This window comes from Parambassis ranga, chromosome 21, assembly GCF_900634625.1.
Source record: "Parambassis ranga chromosome 21, fParRan2.1, whole genome shotgun sequence".
NCBI classification, from domain to species: Eukaryota; Metazoa; Chordata; class Actinopteri; family Ambassidae; genus Parambassis; species Parambassis ranga.
The window spans coordinates 11968536-11984580 of record NC_041041.1 but is presented as its reverse complement, the minus strand read 5'-3'; the positions used below and the strand labels follow the sequence as shown (position 1 = coordinate 11984580).

At 39.7% G+C, this 16045-nt stretch overlaps 2 protein-coding genes across 2 annotated transcripts; one reads left to right on the top strand and one right to left on the bottom strand.

The window, feature by feature from the left end:
• Positions 1–7: 7 nt before the first annotated feature.
• Positions 8–4556, top strand: LOC114426121 (Golgi reassembly-stacking protein 2). Its single transcript, XM_028393298.1, has 10 exons — positions 8–189; positions 1182–1262; positions 1356–1559; positions 1641–1727; positions 1814–1944; positions 2073–2205; positions 2286–2418; positions 2508–2591; positions 2690–2824; positions 3787–4556. The coding sequence occupies exons 1-10, from the start codon at positions 127–129 to the stop codon at positions 4020–4022; spliced, it is 1287 nt and encodes a 428-aa protein (XP_028249099.1). The 5' UTR covers positions 8–126; the 3' UTR covers positions 4023–4556.
• Positions 4557–4718: 162 nt separating this feature from the next.
• Positions 4719–14384, bottom strand: tlk1a (tousled-like kinase 1a). The gene is given in 24 exon segments (XM_028393297.1): positions 4719–5779; positions 5890–5997; positions 6081–6192; positions 6473–6608; positions 6680–6849; positions 6974–7063; positions 7149–7240; positions 7325–7406; positions 7604–7701; positions 8042–8108; positions 8248–8436; positions 8730–8866; positions 8953–9063; positions 9192–9284; positions 9382–9468; positions 9563–9658; positions 9824–9867; positions 9968–10043; positions 10239–10277; positions 10504–10575; positions 10660–10781; positions 14133–14167; positions 14169–14209; positions 14211–14384. Coding segments are annotated over 24 exon segments (2310 nt in total). The 5' UTR covers positions 14253–14384; the 3' UTR covers positions 4719–5608.
• Between the last annotated feature and the right edge of the window lie 1661 nt (positions 14385–16045).

The window sequence follows — 16045 nt, the reverse complement described above, 5'->3', positions numbered from 1 at the left end:
CCAGGAACCACAAACACTCGCATACACTCACACACACACACACACTGGACACACATGGTGTGGTGCAGCAGATCCGCCTGCTAACTCACACAGACATCCCACCCTGAGCCACACATTCAGGGAAACATGGGCGGCTCTCAGAGCGTCGAGATACCGGGTGGAGGAACGGAAGGCTACCATGTTCTGAGGGTAAGAGCGCTTCTGCTGACGCGCTGCGTCCTTCCTGCGTCTGTTAGCAGGTGGCTAACGCTACTTCTCTGTTTAGGAACAGCCTAAACAAAATGCTGATATTTATGAAGTCATTTTGGCCAGGTATTTGACAGGGGCGGATAAGAAGAAGGTTTATTCACACTTGCGTTTATTTCAGTCACATAGTTCATTAGCTGTTTTTGCTAGCCGGCTAATTGTCAAGGGCTAACTGTTAGCGCACCTGCAGCTGTTAACGCCCACTCTGCTGCTGCTGCTGCTGTTATAGTTGTTGTATTCTAGGACCTTATCTGACCTCTGTGTTTAAACTGTATGACTTCACACTGAATGTGTTTAGTTAGTCTATTCAGTTTGAATCAGACTTTGTGCTTTAGGCAGCCCACAGGGTTAAACTGTGACACACCATGCCAGAATAACCGGTGTGGCTGCTACCTGTGTGACTGATGACTGTGGGTGTGCCTTCACCTGCAGCCTGGTGTAATGTTTATTTAAGGGCTGAAGAAGCTACCTCGCATTTTCTGCTTATCAATCTATTGTGAGTGCAAACGCTCAAATTTGTGATATGAAATCCATGCCCACTCTATCCTGTCAAACTGTGTACTCCAGGTGTCTGCAGTAGCAGGAATATCCCCACCTACATTCACTTAAGAGAACCTTTTGTGAGACAAGTCCAACAGGCTCCAATGGGTGCTTTAAAATAACTGAAAAAATAATTGAAAAGTTTTTAATACCTTGGATGTTAAAGTGTTTGAAATAGTAATTTGATGGATCAGTTGAAACTTCGTTGTTTTTTTGTTTTTTGTTTTACATTTCATTTTAATATCTGACCTGACACATGCACTCTTTTATCACTGTGGCCGTTATGACATGGCAAAGTAAAGCACTTGTTAAAATGACTCTGACAGATGTTGGCATTCTCTGGTGAAATTCTTCACCTGGTAGGATTTAACCTCATGATTGTGTCATTTTTTTAGGTGCAAGAGAATTCCCCTGGTCGTTGTGCTGGACTGGAGCCATACTTTGATTTTATCATCTCAATCGGTGACACTAGACTGGTGAGTTTTCTCTTATGACATGAGTAAAACATCATGCTACAGGTCCCATGCCAGATGTCAGACAAATGATTTGAAAATATTGATTTCTGCTAGAATAAGGACAACGACACCCTGAAGGAGCTGCTGAAGGTGAATGTGGAGAGGCCCATTAAGATGCTGTTATACAGCAGCAAGACGTTGACTGTGAGGGAGACCACCGTCATACCCAGCAACATGTGGGGCGGCCAGGGGCTGCTGGGAGTCAGCATTCGCTTCTGCAGCTTTGACGGGGCCAATGAAAATGTTTGGCATGTTTTGGTGAGTGTGTCAGCCTGGTGGCTAATTTTTCAGTTATTCCAGTGACCCAATACTCAGTATGTTTTGCTGTCCACTGTCCAGGAGGTGGAGCCAAACTCTCCTGCAGCTCAGGCTGGTTTGAGGGCTCATGCTGATTACATCATAGGAGCAGACTCCGTCATGAACGAGGTGCCTGCCTTGCAGATTTGTAGTGATGCTGAAATGAAATAAAGCAGGAATGAGTTGTCCTTATGTGTGTTTACGTCCTGTTACAGAGTGAGGATCTGTTCTCCCTTGTTGAAACCCATGAAGGGAAGGAGCTGAAGCTGTATGTGTACAACACAGACACAGACAACTGCCGTGAGGTGGTCATCACTCCAAACTCTGACTGGGGTGGAGAGGGCAGGTATGACACTCATCAACAAAAGGATGTAGCCAACATTTCTTCCTTACTTTTTCTGCTTGATTTAATTATTAATAGTATCCTAAAGTGTTACGTTTCTGTCTTCTCAATCAGTTTTTTTCTGTCTGCAGCCTAGGTTGTGGCATTGGGTATGGCTACCTGCACAGGATACCTACACTCCCATTTGCAGAAGGCAAGAAGATCAGTTTCTCTGCACAGACTCTGGATCAACAAGGTTCTCCACCTAAAGATGGCTTCACAGAGGTAGAGTTGTATCCACAAAAAAAGACCATTTGATGTCATTTGGATTCCACATCTTGAGAAAAACTCATTTGGGTTTCCAGGTCCACCTCTCTGCTGTTGTTCCCACTGATCCAGTTGTTGTGTCATCCTCTGCTTCAACTGGATTAGAGAACGTGCTCTCTAGCATTTCAGTTAGCTCTGAGCCAGCCACAGTCCAGAGCAATCTACAAACAGGTACACCAACATCTGACAGGTTCAATTTGAACACTCAGGTTAGAGGTCATGGGAAACCTAGAAACATTCATTGGTGTCAACTATTACAGGAGCTCCTACTGTCCCACTGCCCAACCACGCAACTCCCTCTCGGAGCATCCCACTCTCTGTCAGTCCCACTCCAACTCCACCAGGTAAGTCATTTTAAGAAGATTTAGCACCCTAAACTTGTAAACTTCAAATTTACTAAATGGTACAAATTATCCACACTGCCTTCATTTTTGTTGCACAGGATTAATGCCCCTTCCTGGAGGTCTTCCACACTTTCCTAATCTACCAAACCTGAATGTCACAGTGCCAGATGCGGGTCACATGATGCCACCTGGGGGTCACATGATGCCACCTGGAGTTGGTTTACAACATGCAGGTATTGTTTTGGTCTCTGAAGTGTGCTTATTGTAATGTTCAGGTTTTTCCTATTGTATTTTTTTAGTATCAAATAGAATCAAAAGAAAGGATTAAAACCAAGGCTGAACTGATGGCATTATTATTATTATTATTATATAAAGTTCATTTACATTTGAGGCTAACTAGAGATAGATAAAAAACTAACCTTAAGAAACTTTAGAGATAGATAAATATATATAAGTATCTACCTATATCTAAGGTTCGTTTACATTTATGACTAATTAACTAAAATTAAAAGAGCTGTTTCCTATTACTGAGACAGTGCATTGTCTTGTGATGAAAGTTTTACAGTGGCAGCACTTCAAACACTGATTTTGTTTTTCAATTAGATGGTCATATAAGAATGTCTGAAACATGTTTGACTTGGAATTATTCTATTCTTAGAGGAACTTCTGTAAACAAAACCACGGGATTGTGGTGGTACTGTGTATAGAAATAAGTTAAAAAGGCTTCAGTCTTTTATCTATTGCCTTTGTGTCTCCCATTTGTTTGTGGATGTGTGTAGCAGCAGTCACTAAAATGACCTATTATTGGATGATCAGACACCATTTTAGCTCTTCATAGCTTAAAATATACTGTTTTGGGGCCTTTCTGTGTGGAGTTTGCACATTCTTCTTGTAAGCTTGTTAATTAGTCATTCAAATGGCCTGTAGTGTCTATGCTGCCCTGCAATGGACAGGCGAGGGACTATCTGTAGATAGCTGGGATAAGCTCAGAAATTGTGAACATATCAAAGAACGTATTAAAGAGCAGTGGTGTTATCCAAACAGTTGAGTAGTATTAAACATTTGTGCATTTTAAGACGATCACAATAGAACAAATAGTTGACAAATTGTTATTATATTGTAATATTGAAATTGTTGCTTATGAGGGGGAAGAACAGATGAAGTTGTTAGTAACAATTTGTGTTGTACTCTTCAGGTCTTCCGCCTCTTCCTCCATTCAGCCTGGCAGGTGTTGTCCCTGGTGTAACTCTGCCTCCATCTGACTTTGTTTTTCCAACCATCGCTGCAAATACAGTGCCTGCTGTTGCCCAGGATGCTACATCTCCCTTCTCTAATATCCAAATGAACAGTTCATTGAGCAAACCCCCGAACCTATCATCAGTGACCACCTCTGGATCAATAAATATCACAATGACTGCAGACTCATCTTAGCAGCGACCACCATTTAAGGAAAGTCAGCCTGCTCTCAATCCTTACACAATGTAAGCAGTCCATTCGCTCCACCACTCAGCTGACAAACAGCTCCTACACACGGTAAGGATTGTTCTACAAGATACTGAAGTGCTGGTCTTCTCAATACAGCAAAAACCCAGGTTGTCTTGAAAATGGTCTGTGCAAAGAAAACAGTTCTGCATCTTAAAAGAAGTTTGATAATGGTTAGTTAAAAAAATTCAATCAACAAAAAAATTTACCTTAAATATGACTTCATATGAATTCAACTAGTCATATGTTATTTGCTTAAAAAAAGGTGTAAACATTAGAAAACCGGTGCAAAAGTATCTTTGCATCCTTTAGGGGTTTAGCTATTTAATGGGGACTGTGGAACTGTAACATATCAGTGGGGATCTTCCTTTAGAAAAGCAGGTTTGCTTGCTGCGGTGTTGTAGCCATTATTAAACAGTTTTGGTTTTGTACAAAAAATTGTAAAGTGAGATATTGTTACCTTGATTAAACCAATGTATTTTCCTTATGTCGTTTATGTTGTTACACTTCTGAATATCCTTATCTTAACCTGTAAGAGTGCAGTACCAAACAACGCCAGAGGGTGCCAGTATGATCTCACAGTAATGGACAGAAAACCTGGATCAGAGCGTCCTAAAATGTAACAAGTGTTATATGAGGCGAGGATCTCTTATACCATTCACTTGGAGAAGAAAAGTTTCCTGGCATTTATTATTCACTCTCAGCAGAACTGTACAATTTGTACCCGAAGTGGAACATACAGCCCTTGAAAAAGTAAGAGCAACAAAGCAGCAAAACGAAACCACTCCAGGAAACTACTTTTGCACTGGGAAATTTAAACTTTGTACATATTACTGCTGCAGCTCAAAATGTCAAAATTCACCTGTACAGCATATACAGCTTCCAATTTACCTTTTAATTATATTCCTGCATAGGGTTTTGTACATTGTCATTTTTCTACATTTGGTTACTTTGTGCATTAAAAATAAGTATGCTGCCCCGACCTACGTGACACTAGATGCCTCTGGTATGCTACACATTACATTCTCATGGCTAAGTAACTCAAATTAAAGCCTAACATTTGTGAAAAAACAAAACATTTACCCAAATCGATAGTGAAATCTTTGTAATTCTACTTAATGACTGACCTCCCCTCACAGTAAATTAACTTCTAGCAGCTGAATCATTTGCACCCTGGCAGGACCATATTATTTAATCTAAACAGTCTGCCAAGTCTCCCTACGGCCCCTTTAAGGCTTTATCCATCTGCAACATCTGAACAGCATGTCCAGTCACATTTTCTTCAAGGTATGTAGTCAGTTTCAGTGCTTTTGACGGACCCTCAAAATGATCCATTTACTCATGTCCTTTAAAACATCCCTTCACTGTCCCCCCGGTTGATCAAGCCCTGGTAAACAAGTAGTAGCCCAGCCAGGTGACATCTCCTCACCCATGTCCTGCTCCTTCTGTTGCTGGCTGTTCCTCCTACCACAAGCCCAAGCCTCTGAGAAGCTCTGCAGGCGTAACATCAGTTTTGTTGTCATAGTTCAAAACTGTTAATATGAGATGATACTGGAGGAGGCTGGTCCTGATCCAGCTGCATTCATCTGCAGGTTTCCAGAGGAGCTTGATCTCCGCATGTGAGGGAGAAGGTAGGGGTCACTTCCCAGCTGGTGAACATCGATCCGGTCCTCCTTCCTGTATGCCAGGCACCGCCTTATGAATGCCTGGAAGTGGAAGGAACAGTTGTCAAGATCAACGAGTCAGTCTGTATGCTGACAAACATTTCCTTGATTATGTGTAAAACGTAAAGAGGTGTATGCAAGTACCCCCCTACCTTTGCTTCATTACTGGAAACGGGCTTTACAGGGAACTGGACATCTGTAGCTTTCAGTATGGTGTTCTCCTGCAAGATGTCCTGTTGTGACTGATTGTGGCCAAAAGGCTGGAAAACAAATTAAAAACAATACTTAAGTTGTATGTAAAATTATAGAAAAAAACGTTTTAAAGAAAAATTGCTGTACTTACCTTTCTTCCATACAGACACTGGAAAAAGATGACGCCCACTGACCACACATCCACCTTATTGGAGATCTTTGGAGGTTCTTTCCCCACCACGAAACATTCAGGAGGCAAGTACCTGCCATCAGGATTAAAAAAAGTAGTAAGTGTCTGTTATACCCATCAATGTCTAGTGACAGAAAACAACAAATATATAAAGGACAGTTCAATACTTTTTCACTCCACCACATTTATGTTACATTGTTATATACTGATGTGACAAATGTAATAAAAAATTGAAAATGTGCCACGATCTAGTTATAACAACTTCATGTCAGGTTAATGACTGGCTCAGGATACAGGTTATGGGAAATTTTTCTTATTAAATTATATGAGGATGTGGAAGAACATCATCTTACCAATAGGTCCCTGCACCCTGTGATGTCAAGTCCATCCCATCTACACCATAGTTGTCATCATCCATGATTTTGGACAGACCAAAGTCAGTGATTTTGATTTCCCCACAGGCTGTGCCATCCACCAACAAGATATTACCTTAAAATTAAAGTACATAAGGTCAGCAGTGAAACAGTCATCACATATGGACAGTCAGAAATATTTCATACCTGGTTTAAGGTCATAATGGATGATGGGAGGTTTGATTTCATTCAGGTATTTTAGTGCATTCACAATCTGCATTACAATGGACCGTGCCTCCTTCTCCGACATTAGCTTATGCTGCTTCAAGTAGAAATCCAAGTCGTTGCCCTCGCAGTACTCCATAACGGTGCAAAACCTGGTGAATGCATAACAGGCTCATTAAGATTTGCAACCCACATTAAGATTTGCAACCCACATCTAACATATACCAGCTGAAAGTGGCTGGAAATTCTTGAGCAGTAATAGATGGAGGGACTAACGTGTCTGTGTCCAATGAGAAGTAGTCGTAAAGTTTCACAATGCGGGGATGGTCCAGCTCCTTGTGTATTCTGTATTCTCGACATGCGTGCCTGTGAAAAGGACAGTATTCACAATTAGAAAACAAATATGGATGGTGTAAGTAATGGTGTATACTTCCATCATAGATCAACTTACTTGTGATAGTTCTCCTTTTTTTCTTCCCTCCAGTTCTTGTTAAGTTGATGGATTTTCACAGCAGCATATCGTTGTTCAATCAAGTCAAAAGCCTGTACAACAAATGCAGTAATGGTTGGCTTACACTTGCATTGCATCACATACTAAGTGTACTTTTTTGTAAACAGTTGACTTGCCTTGTAAACTTCACTAAAGCCTCCTCTGCCTAGAAGGTGTAGGAGCAGATATCGTTCATTCAGCGTGGGGTGATCTTTAAATCTTTGGATGAAAAAGAACACAGAAAACTAAATTAAACACACAGACATAGGTGTTCTACAAACTCATGACCAAAAAAAGTTAACAGGCAGTGTTACTTAATATACAGTGTCCACTATTGATTTTAGATACAGGCCTTGTATGTACATCATGTTCCAATGTCAATGCAGTATCTGTCAAAGAAATCGATTTTGACTCACTGGGAACTGTCTTCGTTATTTATTCTCTTCAGCTCCCGTATGTGAAGGTTGCGCACTCTCTCCAGACGCTCCAACTCCGCCTGGATCTCAGCTTCTTCCTATAAATGATTCAAGCACACAAACACTCAAATGCACAGAAGGAACTTCAGAGTACTGACTACAAGGAGAGGGGTTCATCAAAACCCACTTGTACACAGATGACTAGCTCTGAATTAAATATTAACATCTGACTTTGTATGGAGTCTGTCAGGGGATTCTTGTGATGCTTATTCATCATAAAAAACAATGAAAAGATCGACAAACTACAGGCCTACTTCATTCTTTGGGCGATTCAGATGAAAGAAACAGTCGATTCACTCAGCAGAATCAGGCTGAATGAGTTCATATAGAACACATGCTACATTTAGTAATGTAAGTCTCCAGGAATAATTGACAAACCTTCTTGAGATGTCCAAGTCGTAGTTTGAAGATCTCTTCCTGTTCATGGTACTCTGCTAGTGTAAGCCTAAGTAGGGTACAAAAAAATGGAATGAATGAATAGTGTCTATATACTTGTGTGGTAGGGAAACTACGGAAACACTGAATTATGGAGGTGTTATGGGGTGTTTGTACTGAATATAATATAGACAAAGGTTTGGACTTACAGCTGAGGTAGGCTGGGTTTTAGAAAGGGATCACTTTCTGCTCCATTCACTGCCTTGGTTTTGCGTTGCTTTGGCTCTGAGTTTGTAGTTGGTGCTTGGGAATTGCTGGAGGATGGAGGTTTCCTCTTGGCTAAAAGTTTTCTTTGCCTCTCAATGTCTTCTCTCTGTTGGTTTATCCACTCCTGCTGTCTGTTGATGGATATGAACAATCAGTATGTTTTGTATTCCATTTATAACTGAGAAATAAGCATCTACTGCATTAATAATTAGTAAAGCTGGATATTTGCTTTATCATTATCATGCACTGGTCGGTGTACAATAATGCAGTAAAAATAACATTAAATGTCTGTTGTGATAGAAGAAGCCATTGAGCTGTGGGGTAACTGTTCCATTTGTTATACATGTGTGTGACAGTGCATCTAAATAAATAAAGTTTATAAGATAAATAAAGGAAGAAAATATCTACAAATAATTTCTCTTACTTGACAAGGTTTTGGAAGGCATAGCCATCTGTCCACTGCTCTGTGAATGAGGCCCCATGCCTTACTGTAGTGAAATGGCCTAAACGTAATCTGTCCTGCATGCTCTTCTCCCGACAGGCCTGCTTCTCCTGGGTGCTCTAAAGAAGAGTACAAAATACAGGTTTGTGTGCAAGGTTGATGGTACAAATAACAGTAATGCTGTGTACAAAAAAAACTGTTTTACCTTTTCTATAAGCAACTTCTTGCTCATGGTGATGCACTTATTCAAGCGTTCCTTGTACTTTTCAAGTAGTTTTTGTTGTTCGTCTATCTGTCTCCTGAGATCACAGTTTGCCTTACGAAGCAGAAAAAAACAACCTTGTATTTCCAGTCTACCAAATGACCAAAATCCTACAATCCTGTTTATAACAGAAAAACAGAAGGTCTTTTATCTGCAAGGCAGTACATAGATTTTTGTCTTACCCTTAGCAAGTCATCTATTCTCCCCTCTTTTTTCTCAAGGTCTAGATTCTTGGTGCTTTCAAGGGCAGCCAACTTCAACACTGTAAGGTCAGTCTACAGTAGAAAACAACGAAGGAATGTGTTAAAAACAGGCTCAAATAACTTTAATAGCAACTATTAAAAAAAAGAAAACAAACAAAAAGCTCCTGACCTGAACAAATTTGACTGCTAGTTGCTTTGGATGCATCATGTGGTCCCCAAAAGACAGACTAGTAGGAGATGAGCTATTTTGTCTAACCTGCGACACAAAAGAAGTTATTTTTTTTTAAGACATGTTAAGCAGCAGATGAAGGAGCAGGGAGATTTTGATTAAAAGCTTTGGAATAACTTACAGCAGTGCCCTGAGCAGAATGGGAATGTGAGTTTTGGGGCGAACGAATCACTGATGGGAGACCTCTCACAGGACTGGACCCATTTCCTCCCTGAAACTTAAAGATAAAGAGAGAACGAGTGGCATCACTGCTTAACGTGTTCACCTTAAGGCAACACATTTTAATTTATAAACTGGATAGAGATGGATTATTCTGAGGATTTTTAACAGCACACATTACTGAATAAATTTGCTTTTGAGAAACACTGGACACCAAACTTACATCAAAATAATCACTTATTTTGGGTCCTCGCACAGTTGATTTTCCTGGGTAGAGAAAAGAGGGAAAATGAGTTTGGTGATTTATACAGACATTTTGCAAAGAATCTGTAATAAACAAGAATATGTTTAACAAAATGGCACTTACCTTGGCTGCACTCTGACTGGATTTCTGGTTTTCTTTTTCTACCTCTGGTTGTTTCAGACTGTTTCTTCTCTGGGGTCTGCAGGAGAAATTCATTTAGCAGCATGATTACTATACAACAAAGCCCTGAGAGCCTTCATCAAGACACACTGTAGGTTACTGCTATATCCTCTATACAGTGGCAACTACAGTATTTGTTTTCATTGGCTAAAATCCAAACAACAACATCCATTATAGGACAACAATTTATATTCATAGTCAAAAGTATACCCACCGAATAAGCAGGAGAACTACCTCTTTTCACATCTGACCCCTGTTAAATGAAAAATATGTTTTAGACTGAAGGACTGACAGAGAACATGCTTGTGTTTAGAAAATAGTGTTTTGTTTTTAAAACATAAACCCAAACAGTATGTACCTCACAACTTAAGACTATCGATAAAACCACATTTTGTGCAGGGTATATATATATATATAAACAATATAAACTGCCTTGTAGAAAGGTCAGGGTTTTAAAATGTAGTCCATGTGAAGTGTACCTCAGACTCCTTGTCACTTGAGGACCCCAGACTTCCAAAACTATGATTTGAACATTCATTATTGGTCAATCCCTAAAAACAACAAGACAGCATAATGAATAACCACAGCTGGATATTACATACAAATAATCAGGCAATTGATCACTAGTGACTTACTTTGGTTCCCCCACTTGTGCTGCCAGTGCTGCCCCCTGTGCTGCCGCTGACCCCGCCCATAAAACGTGCCTCCAGCAGCTCCTGTCTCCGGGGGTCCAAGCTGTGCAGCTCCTCCATGGTGCCTGGAGGATTAGCAACAATTCACAGTATGTCTCAGTTATTCAAGGATGCGTTTAATTGAAGCTCTTGAATGCCCACTCAATAGCAGATGACACAGAAGCAGTGTGTTTAAGACCACAGTTATGATTAATGTGATTGGTACCCTGACAGGTGATGGTATTTTAAGTCCAGAGGAGAATATAGGCCAAGACCAAATCCATGCCCATTCCCTAGTGGCACCCACAAGACAGTTTTCACCATACATTTATTTAGCACTGAGCAGATGAACACAGTATGTTTACTCCAAGTGCAAAATCTAGTATCAATTTAATATTATTATTACCAATATAGAGACATCCCTACCAAGAGGCTAATAAGAGGACGTATTCATAAGTAGAAGCCCTTTTTGTGCCACAAACATTATCATAATGAGAGTGAATGCGAGCAATGTTTCAACTGATAGGCAGAGTTGAATACTGTTCTCCTGTGGGAATGACACTGGAGCTCCACAGGCTTCAGTGTAGCTGCAGGCTCAGAGGTGCTCACCAAACCTGTGCTTTAATGAGACACCCATTTTGAATCAACAACGACTGTAAAGCATCTGCACTGTATCCAAGCTTACAGTACATGTTGGTAAAGATTTTTAAAATCCCTGACATAGAAAGTTCTAATGAGTGCAAAATTATGGCAGCTAGAAATTAAGCATATAGACAGACAAATAATCAAGGTGCACTAAACATAGGCAAGTGAACACTTATTAATAGCCATAGCTACTACGTAGCTATTCCAATAATTTACTGCGATGCACTGGTAGGTTAATAAGAAAGGCAGAAAGGGAAATATGTCTTACAGACTGTGGGAGGACTGTTATACAATCTGTGATTCCAGCTAAGTGTGAGGCAAAATGGACATCAAAGCCTTTGAACTATACAACAAGGAACCAACACAAAACTACAGATGAAACAAAGAAACATTTCTTTAAACAGGAGGAAACAACAGCTTGATAAGAATGTTGTTGTCTTAACAGCCTACTGATTTAAAGTGGTGCCATGTTATTGTTCCTAGTGGACAAATACAAACAACAAAACTGCACCCACACAGAGTTTCATGTCTAAAGAAGTCTTAAATCATTTAGGAGAGATTGTGGACGTAGCTTATTGCTTGCTTAAAATTTTATTGTCCAGCAGATCGGACATAACACAAGAAGGCAAACAGCAAAATAAAAAGCCATGCCTTCAGTGCATTATGCTTTGCAAACATTTGCATGTGCACAGGCCCATTTTGGTATCCAACGTTTGGAGACAAAAGCGATAGCGAAAGCTATCTATATAAAGCAAGCTATATTCATTACTTGACTAAATTAAATTTGTTTAACAGATGCAAAGGACTGTATGTAGATAAGTTAAAGATAAGAACTACAGATTATAAATGAATAATCTAATCTTTCAACAAACCACATTATCATGAGGCATTTGCTCCACTGCTAAACTTTTATCAAAACTTTACATCTCTATCATCATTCCAACTTTTACATGGCCACTTGATTTAGAAGTTGTGGTCAAATTCAGCAATGCTGCACATCCCTAGCAGTACATCACAGTCCATATCCTCCAGTGCTTACAAATCCTAAAGAGTTAACAACACAAATCTAAGTAACAATCAGACAACAAGTCAATTTCCTCTTCCTACGAAAGGCCTGTCACATTTCCCCAGAGTATGTCTGCACTTTACTTTCAGTTAAATTTGCATTGTTGTTGCTATGTTCCTGAGGACGTGATATACTGCAGCGGTCTGCCTTTTACAACTATATAACTACTGTCTGTGTTTATTACATGTGGCATCTGTATAAGCATGAGAGTAAACAAACAGCAGTTTTTTCCCTGACATTAAATGCCACTTTGAGTGCAGACAACAATAGCAAATATGTGTGCCTCTATCACATGCACTGTATTTCTGAACTTTTCGACCTGCCACCTCACTACAGCTTGAATCGCAAGTACAACTTATGAAAGGAATAAATGACTGGTACATTCATAATCATTATTTCAACATATGCAATGTCCACCAGAAGCAGCTGTTGCAACTACATTTTACTTCTACACTTGTACAATTCTAGTCTATCTGAGGTGTATACATAACAGTAATCTCACTGTCCACACAGATTTTTTTAGACCAGCTTCATGTGATAAATACATGTGCTGTGAGGCGTTTCTCAAGGATTTCCTTTTGTTTCAAACATGAATGCCTGGGTGCAGAACTATTATCTATATTCAAGCCCCTGCAGGAGTAAGTGGTTGAACCCTTACAGCTCTTACTGTGGATGTCATTTTAACTCCATGCTGCTCAGCAGTGTGACTGACCACCTGTTTATGGCACACACTTGGAAAGTCTCTGGCAGTGCAGACTACTTCCACCTAAGGTCATTCATTAGAAACTACAAGGAAACAAAGCAAAGACAAAAGGTCAAAAATTCTAATATTTATAAGTGCCATATAAATGTGGCAGCCATCACTCACTGATGTCAACTGGTGTGTGTATACAAAGGACATCATTAAAATTCTCCATCATCACACAGTATTCAATGACAGATACACACAGATGTGTGACTGCATGTTGCTTGGCATGAAGCACATATCCCGTGAGAATCCCCTCAGTTTTGTGAGGCATCTTTATAAACACTTAGTAACTTAAGAGTAATGAGCTGGGATCAAACCAGGCTACCATCTACTCAATGCCTTAGCATCTACAGCCAATGAATATCTTACAGATCACGTACACACTTAATGTACTATATATCTAAGTGTCATGTCAGAAGCCGATATAAAACCCTTCTGAACCGTTAACATGACAAACCTGCAGTTACACGTGCAGATAATTGATGACAACCACAGGTCAACACACAAAGGGTTGATAGTGATGCACACATCGCTTGCTACAAATCCAGTGATAAAATATTCCCAGGAAATTGCTTGATTTGTACAGTTGCATTAACAGATGAATTTATTCATTTACATCGGTGAACTGACCATTGTCTGTTGATATAACGGCTGCATGTTTTAATGGAGGATGCACCGACTACAACGAAGACCTTTCGGCTCTCGCAAAGGTTTATCGCCATTGTGCACGTATTTGTCTTAAGGTTACTGCACTGGCCTGGGCACAGAAAGACGGTCCTGTGTCTTCAGTGCTACTAGCTAGCCAAACGGGCTCAATGGACTTTGGAGCTGACGCGTTACTGTAACGTTAGCTAGCAAGCAGGTTTCGCCACCAAGATTTGCTCGGTCATTTAAATACGATTTCCTTCCGTTTTGCATAAAATAACCTAAACGAGCAAGTAGAAAAGACCTATAAGTCTGACAATACTTCACAATTACCTTCCTGGGCCTTCACCACTGCCGTGGTATGTTGGTGAAAACACAGTCCGTGTTGGGGACGTGGAGAGCTGGGACCAAAGATGGCGTCCCCTCCAAACTTCCACTACTTTGGATACTCATCAAGCTACTTTTCGTGTGTAGGTGCTGCAGCGTAGTTTAAGACACAGACTGAGAAATTAACCGAGCGACGTAACCGCGGCTGTTTTTACGCGGGTGACGGCGACTGCCACGGAGTAAAAATGTGTAATTAGGATGTTTTTAGGGCACAAACCTCTTCACACCTCAGCAGTGCGTCCGGGCTGCGGGGCCACCTCTCCGTCTTCAAGTGGTTGAAACGTCATGCATCGTGTGCACAATTCTTATCGCGAGGGTGATGCTTTCTGTCTCAACGTCAGTGACAACATGAACCACACACAATGACACAAAACAACCTTTCATTTGCATTCATCAGAAGTAGAAACACTAACATACACATTGTGGTATGTTGGAAAAACAATCACAGGAAGTAATGATGCTACAACTTCATTCATTGTTTCTAATTATAGAAAAACAAAATGTAAACATAACAAACATGTTTTTCACTCTGCACTGTTTTAGCCGCAGATACATATTATTTAAAGTGCATATAGTTTAATTTGTGAGCCAACATTAAGAGAGAATGCTGCCAAACACCAGGTGAGTAAGTTTGATAAATAATTTAAAAAAAATAAAGTTTATTGACAACATTACACATCACACTGTGTAACCTGACTATAGCCTGTGTATAGCCATCCTAATTCTTTTTACCATACAAAGGTCTGGAGTGAATGGGTATGGCTGGCTACACTAACCTGTCAAGTAAACTGGATTAATAAAATTACATTTCTTTACATATAATCATTTTAATCATCAGAATGTACCTATGATTTTTGATTAAACAAATAGTTGCTTAATGACATGTTAATTTCAACATTGAAAGGGCGGACGTTACATACATTGCAATTAAACTCTTCCAGGATTTAAAGAATTGAAAATGTCATATGTATTCTCAGCTCTAGTAATACAGTGAAAATATAAAGCCAGACAATGTCACACTTTGGTTGAGTTTTGTTGACAATATTTTAATTAATTTACTGCATACATGTCACAATATAAACAGTGAATGAGTACCAAAGTATAAAAATAAAAAAAGATTTGTACATAGTGGGGTGTTAAGAGTGTTCAGGGGGACATAATTTCCTGTACTTGCTCTGCATCCACACCCGCCGCATTACAACTTTCTTTCCTCGGTTCACTTGTAGTCGTTTGTCCTCCAGATTCTGAATTACTTCCAGTCCAGCTTTGGAAAACAAATCATGAACTTCTTCTGTAAAAAGAGAATAAAAGAAAAAAAGTCAGTAAGCAGAAGTAGTACTGCAGTCATGAGTGAAGGTTCCTCCCCTGAAGACAAAAACACATCTTGAAACTGATGGGATCATTTGGACAAACTCTGAAGTTGTTCTTTAAATGTGTTCACCCTAGAGTCAGTATTTTATTATTCGACTGTTTATTGACAATCGTAGCCTTAATAACCTGTAGATTACAAGTCTCAGTAGGGAATCCTGTTTATAAAACTGTTTGGCAATAATTATTCATTAACTAGTCAAAATAGCGGTCAAAGGTAATCTAAAAAAACCTGGAATAAACTATAAAATATTATTCACCAGTCCAGATTGTAAACCAAAGCTAAGTACCTTTAGTGAAAAAATAAACACAGGTTCCATCTCCACGGGTGTAGAAGTTCTCTGACAAGCACCGTCCTTAGAAAAGATTACATGGTTAGAATGCACAAGCACATATTCAACACAAATACATAAAAATATATTTAAAGTTTATATGGTCATAGCAATATTTGGAGGCTCACCCTTTTTAAACCTGAGCTGTGATAAGTCATA